Raw genomic sequence first — 7,500 nt, 5'->3', positions numbered from 1 at the left:
TAATGAAAACTATTTTTTTTTTCTATTTGATTTATTTCTTTATATACCCAATGCCAAATGCGTCACGTAGTCATCACTTTCATAGAAAACGAATAAAATACGAGAGAAAATAGTAATTAAAGCATAGACTATTATTAATTTGATATAGGCACATTTCAAACAAATAATTATTTTACAACTCGTTACGGAAGTAGATGATTAAGAGTTAGCCATTTCCACAATCTTATTGATCGGAAAGTATTATTTGATTTGAAAAGAAACCTGGAACTCATTTGAACATATAAGAAATAAACTTTTGAGATGAAGAATCTTCAGCTAAAGCTGTACTACTTTTAAGTAACCACACCCGAGTGTACGACACTAATATAACCAAATATATCTAGCAGCAGTGCAACTAATATTTACAAGTCAAACAGTTTAAGGTTCATTATCATCTTGACGTCCAGACTGTAGCAATCCATTGCAAGGAATGCTATATTCATTACAGTCCCTACCACGTTATCTAAATACATTGCCAATGCATACTTAACTAACATCGTAAGTCAGGTTTGCCGTATTGCCAACACCCTTGATGCTCAAAAGAAATCATATGATGGATATCATTAGCTGGGCAGATAGATAGATTTATAGGTAGATACATAATAAGGTAGACAGATAGACAGATAAATGGTAAGATAAACAGATAGATCAGACAAACCGATGAGGACTTCAAAAAACTTTTTTCTATGCATTTCATTATATTGCCTAAGATACACGCATACACACACGCACGCACACACACACACACACGCACGCACGCACGCACGCACGCGCGCGCACACACACACACACACACACACACACACACACACACACACACACACACACACACACACACACACACACACACATTTTCTTGTTAACTGCAATAGTTTTACTTGTTCATAAGTTAGCAAATCCTGCTAGGTATGGTAGTGGAATCAAATTGAAGACATATACATAAAAATGCTAAATAAATGCAAGGCAAAAAAGCGATAATACATTATAAATAAACCAACAGACATTACCAAATAAAATGTTAAAAACCAATAATAATATGAAATAGTATCAAACATTTCCCATATGAATACATAACTTTGCGTTTTGTCAGTACATTATCCGCTCGGCGACTGCTAACTTTAGTGCTAGAAACGACGCAGCAGTGAACGACATTCTCCCAGAATACCAACATGGCGGCAGCAGTGAGGTCCGTCGGTTTTCTCGGTAAGATACGACGAATTCGTGATTTTCTTGTGTTTAGTAGCTAGTTTACGATGTCTGTGTGAATTTGGTGTGGATGTTCGAGTACTTGGAGAGCGTGGAAGAGAAGCTGGGATTATTTTTAACTCGTCTACCGGGGTTCGGGGTTTACGCAATCCGGCTCATCCGATCAGCTGATTTCGTTTCTTTGACCCATTTGGGATTATTTTGATGCTGTGTGCTATACCTTTTCCCTTTTTAGGTAGCACTATATCCTGCCTTAATCATACTTTGTATTAATTATACCCAGGGGCGGTATTCACAAAAGGAGTATGATTTCACGATTTTATTTTGAGTTGCCAGTGATTTTCGCTGTTGCCAATGTTTAAAGTTAACACTGCAAATTAGAACAATAATTTGGTACTTGTTACTGAGAGCGACGCATTCTCCAGAGACAAAGTTCAAAACCAGGCCATCATGCAAACTCAATAATCCAAACCTAACCTTTCCTACCTTCTATTTATTCCCTAGACAGGGGGGCAAGCCCCCATGAACCCTCCATTTATTAGCACTGCGTGCCAAATTACAGAAAATGGGACATAAAAAACTGGCTGTGTGAGAGAGTTGTGGAGTTAGTCTCGGAACGGTAATAATCAGAGGAAATTTTTGTCATTTCATGGTAAATATGAGGTCTCTGAAGCTGGACCTGTGGTATTTATCACTCAATTCTTTTATCCGCTGTAAGATGGCTGTGTCAAAACGCCCAGAGGCAATGATTCGGCTTGATGGACCGATATCACGCGCTCAGAGTCGGCGCGCTGCCGCCGTTCGCCAGAGCGTAGAGTTTTTTTTAATTTGCTATACCCGGCGCCATTGGGTTAAAGGACATTTGCTATGGAAGCCCCCCAAAATTCTTGGCCCTGGTAGTAGTGAAGGGCATGAAAGGTACCAGGGAAATTGTAGGATGAAGTTTGATTATTATGTATGAATAATTATGATGTACACAGTATAAGTACTATATTGTCTAATGTTGGTGGATGTACCCCCTATGACCCCCCAACCCTTGCCCCAGAAGACTAATAATTGTCCACATATTCATGGCAGAATAGAGTGCATGTCTGACATGCAGAGTGAACACAGCAAGATACAGCCTAGGTATGATAATTTATCAAACTGATTGATAGTGGATGGTGATCTGGAATACACTTACAGGAAAATGTAATGAAACTATCATTAAGAAAGGGAAAGACTACACTTCCTGATATATGAAGTAATCTATACAGGTATCTAAATAATAGAAATGAAGGAAATAGGTTGCGACTAATGGTGCATGGAGGTTAAGTCCACAGGAGGAGTCCCTGATAGGGAAGTTTGGCAATCAGATGGGGTCTGGGGACAAAGTCCCTGGGTCAGGAAGGTTTTTGGTTCATATCGTTATGTTTGTTTATTTCCTAGGAGTGGCTGGAGTAATAGGGATTCATAAGTAGTACTGTATGTGATCAAACGAAGGCAATAGCTTTGCATGGCTTTGGTCCTTTTGTATATTCTGGCAAGAAAGAGGTTAGACTGGTTTCTTATTTGAGAATAAGTCACTAACCATACAAACAGTGTTCAAGCTTATGGTTTAAATAGTTTTTATTTGCATTTTTTCTTTTTACTTAAAAATTGTAACAACAGTTTAGGGGAAAAATGTCTTATCATTCTATTTATATTAGGTACATTTTACAATATAAGATATTGCTAATTTCAGGGACTATTTTTGAATACCCCCCTCTCACCTTTTAGGAAGATATAGACTAGCAAATTTATATCTTTTATACTAAGTACTCGTAAATGATAGCCACATGAATGTGTTTTATATGTGTGAGAGTTTTACTGTTTAGAATACCCTTGCATTTTGATGAATTCATACTCTAATGTGCTGACCATATCAAAGGTATATTTAAAAGAAACTTTGATTCTCTACTCTTAGTATGCCTTTTAGTTTTATAAAAATAATTATAAACTACAGAATAAAGGTAGGAGATGGTTACAGATTACATGCAAATTATGGTAATTCTTTTAATACTGGGTTAGTTTTAGTGAATGAGTATTCGTCACATTATTAGTCAACACTGTTCATATAATTTAACATTTTCGATTTATGTACTTATTTACATTCAAATGCTATTTCTTGTTTCAGGCCAGCTGAGCAATTCTGTGAAGAGATTTGTTTTCCGCATGTCTGGCTATAACCAGTATGGTAAGTAATATTAAAATAATTGTTGGTGTTATTTGTATGTTTCATTCAAGAAGTTGTGCTCTGAAAATGATGGCTACACAAAGCACTATCACAAGTTCTTGTACTTGTGCTCATGCATAAATTAATACATGAACAATAAATTACCAAACCTTATCAAAGGCTTAATAAGCTATTGTCAATGTTCATAGTAGGGTTTTTGTACTTGCATGATTTTTTTTCCCATTCAAGCACTGGAAATGTATAGAGGTCATTTGGTGTCAGTGAGTTCACAAATATGCAATTAGTTGTGACCTGACATTAGGGAGTTAACAAAGAAATATGTTTATACTTGCAACTTGGAAGCCTGTAAGTAACAAGGCAGTTCAAACTATTTTCTTGCTTAGGTTTGTTCCATGATGACTGCTTATATGAGAATGATGATGTAAAGGAAGCTCTGCGTCGCCTGCCTCAGCACCTCAAGGATGATCGCCACTATAGGATGCATAGAGCTATCCATCTTTCTATGACCAAGACCGTCCTGCCTAAGGATGAATGGTTTTCTTATGAGGAGGTATGGTCCATTTGAAATATTTTATATGAAGTTTTGCAGTATTCTTCTGATTTATATACATTTTATAGTACATATTTAACAGCACTCTAGACTAGGTTTGAGGATTAAAAATTATATAATTTCCTGTTTTTGATATTTGTGATAATTTCTGCTTTCCCAATCCAAGAAAGACTAGGTATATTTCATATTGTTTCTTAATTATTTCATAGCCTTTTACAGGTAAACATCAGAAATAAGTGGCAGAAATCAATTTTCCCCCCCCCTAAAACCTAAGAATTTAATTTAAGATATTTAGAAGTGACTGTTATTGAGCTTATTATAGAATATTTTATGAACTACAACTAACTCCAATCCCCAGGACCACTCCACCGGACGTTATCTCCAGCCTTACCTCCAGGAAGTAATAAGGGAGAGAAAGGAACGTGAAGAATGGAACAAGAAGTAAATCTACAACATCATTGCCAAGTTTTGATTGATTACTTATTGTTAGAAGATTTCTGTGTAACATCCCAAGAAGTACCATCTTTATTGTGTATCTGTAATATATGTACATTTATTTTTTAATTTATGGATTGTAGGATGGAATACAGCTAATGTATAAAGGTTGAAATATAAACAACATTTAACTACAGGTTTTGTCTTTCCTTCAGTGGCAATACTAATTGCAATTGCATTACCATGTAATTGTTTATTTACCTAACTAATATTTCAGGTATCCTTGATTCATAAAGAGATACATATTACTGTAATATTTAAAAAAAACAAAAAAAAAACAGCTAGAATTAATATTTTTCATTTTGTAGGAGGAAAGTTAAAAGGAAAGAAATTTGGTGGTCTTAAATATTTCTCTCTTGCTTCAAAATGTTATGATGTCTAATAAGTTACATAAGCCTATACTCTTTGTACTCTACCCATAGTTCCTTTTGGAATTAGCTCCTCAATACTATACAATCTCCCTTTTGCATTCAAACATTGAGTCAACTGGTTGTAGTCAGGCAGTCAGTCAGTCAGTCAGTCTCTCTCTCTCTTTCTCTCTCTCACTCACCCTCTCACTCAATATTCTTCCTTCTTCAATATCATGTTTTCATTGTTGTAGTCGTCGTCGTCGTCATCATCCCCTTTCCCCCCTCCCCCTTCCCCTCTACCTCTTTTCCCTCTTCTATCTCTCCCTCATTGAAAACTATCTATCAGGTGAAATTAATTTTTGGAAGATTTATAAAATAATACCAAAGAATAGATTTTGTGTAATAAAAAAAAGAAGCTGGCTTTAAGAGTGACTGCAAAGTAGCTCCAGAACTCCAGTAACTTTTAGTTCTTTTTTACGTAAGTCTGGGTTTATATTTGTTATGTATTATTTATCTGCAAAGAAAGCATAATATTTATTACAGCTCTTAGATCTCATGAGTTGAAATTGAAATCGACATTGCAAAAGTTAGTTGATCTTGCATACACTACATTTCTGAAAAATCATGGACTTTAGTAATCCAAGGTGAAAGGGTGCATACATATTCTAAATGACCATTTGAATGACTGACTATATCACCGTAGATTGTACATTTCTCTTCAGATTGTAGCTAGTTAGCTAGGTTAAGTGCTTTTATGAAGATTGGTTACTAGACAGGTTTATGTTTTTTAGAGGAGTTGAACTGTTAGAAAATCTAGAATAAGCAGACCCCCAAGAAAACTAGCAATATAAGTTAAGTGAAACATCCTATATACTGGTAGTACATAACACAAGGCAATGTGATATTGTTGTCCCTCTATCACTCTTTATAGACAGGGTCCTTAATCCTGACAGCGTCCCTTCTCCACAAATACATGTTATGCTTATGGTCAGATAATTTACTTGAGAGAGGTCAGAAAAGTTAGTGATACAGAAGAATGACTGTCGACTCATGGTTGAAATAAAACTTGTTCAGAATTGAATATCAAACATTGCAGTTTCCTCTGCATATCCTACTGTGGTAGTTGTACTAGACAGTAACTAGAGCTGAATGCGTTGTGCAGACAAAAAGAAAGTTATCCTAAGGCAACTCGATCTGTTAACGATACTGAGCGAGAGACGAGGATAATCAAAATACTAGAGACTATTATATTTCATTAAATTGTGCTTCACCATGAGCAATGTACATAGCTATGGACTGTGAGATGTAGGCAATTACATTTTGTAAAGTACTCGAAATAAGCTATACTGGGCACTGTAGTACTCGGTATCAGTACTGGGTGCTTCGATATTAGAATGGAGAATACTTAGTAGGATATCGAAAAAAGTGGTATCTCTATTGTAGAATGCCAGACGGAAGACTTGCAATTGCCTCAAATAGATTGAATTTAGAGACAAGTGTTGAGGTCATAACCCCGTGGTCACGCTGCTGGTGGAAGGCAGATGAGTAAATGTTATGCATTTTTTATTTTCAAACATATCAAACGAAAACTGTCAAATATCATATATATTCGAAATGTGGAGTTTAATGAACACACACACGGCGTCAGCGTATGGCACTGACTTCTACTTAAAATAGTTTTTCCGCAACATCTATTGACAATTATTGTGAAAGATCCATTTTTTTTTTAAATTGCGTCATTTATAAAATCTCTGCCATGAAAAATTTCATTGATGAAGTTATGAGAGGAATCTTCACCAATAGATAGTGATTCATAATTTCAATGATTTAAATCTGGTGATCATCGGAGTTACGCACGAGTTAAGTCAATATTAGCTTATGAACTCCTCTTCGCCAACGTTGGAACTGCTTGGAAGGGCACTCTTGGGTAGCTCGATTCGGTATGAACAATATTTATTTTGTGCTCTTTTTTTCTATAAAAAATAAAAAAATGATTTGCGATTACTTAACCACACGATTGTGCATGAATCTGGGACTCAGCTGCAGATTTGGCCGGTGTGTATGCTGATACTAATGTACAAGAGGTGTCTGTGTGTCTATGGATAGTGAGATCGGTAGGTACGCACACGCACACGCACACGCACACGCATACGCATACGCATATATATATATATATATATATATATATATATATATATATATATATATATATATATATATATATATATGAGAGAGAGCTAGATAGGTAGAGAGGGAAAGAGGTAGAGAGGGAGAGAGGGAGAAAGGTAGAGATGAAGAGAGGGAGAGAGGGAGGTAGAGAGGGAGAGAGGGAGAGAGGGAGAGAGGGAGAGAGGGAGAGAGGGAGAGCGGGAGAGCGGGAGAGAAGGAGAGAAGGAGGAAGAGAGGGAGAGAGGGAGAGAGGGAGAGAGGGAGAGAGGGAGAGAGGGAGAGAGGGAGAGAGGGAGAGAGGGAGAGAGGGAGAGAGGGAGAGAGAGAGAGAGAGAGAGAGAGAGAGAGAGAGAGAGAGAGAGAGAGAGAGAGAGAGAGAGAGAGAGAGAGAGAGAGAGAGAGAGAGAGAGAGAGAGAGAGGGAGAAGGAGAAGGAGAAGGAGAGGGAGAGGGAGAGGGAGAGGGAGAGGGAGAGGG

General features: G+C 36.8%; 1 protein-coding gene across 1 annotated transcript; it reads left to right on the top strand.

Annotated features, from left to right (window-relative positions):
* Nucleotides 1–1,141: 1,141 nt before the first annotated feature.
* Nucleotides 1,142–4,636, top strand: LOC125026171 (cytochrome b-c1 complex subunit 7-like). The gene is made up of 4 exons (XM_047614450.1): nt 1,142–1,242; nt 3,401–3,460; nt 3,844–4,010; nt 4,369–4,636. Exons 1-4 carry the CDS (start codon nt 1,209–1,211, stop codon nt 4,453–4,455), a joined length of 348 nt encoding a protein of 115 aa, XP_047470406.1. The 5' UTR covers nt 1,142–1,208; the 3' UTR covers nt 4,456–4,636.
* Nucleotides 4,637–7,500: the final 2,864 nt, after the last annotated feature.

The sequence above is a fragment of the Penaeus chinensis genome, chromosome 6 (genome assembly GCF_019202785.1).
Source record: "Penaeus chinensis breed Huanghai No. 1 chromosome 6, ASM1920278v2, whole genome shotgun sequence".
NCBI classification, from domain to species: Eukaryota; Metazoa; Arthropoda; class Malacostraca; order Decapoda; family Penaeidae; genus Penaeus; species Penaeus chinensis.
The sequence above is the reverse complement of the archived record's forward strand: the minus strand, read 5'-3'. Positions and strand labels throughout refer to the sequence as shown.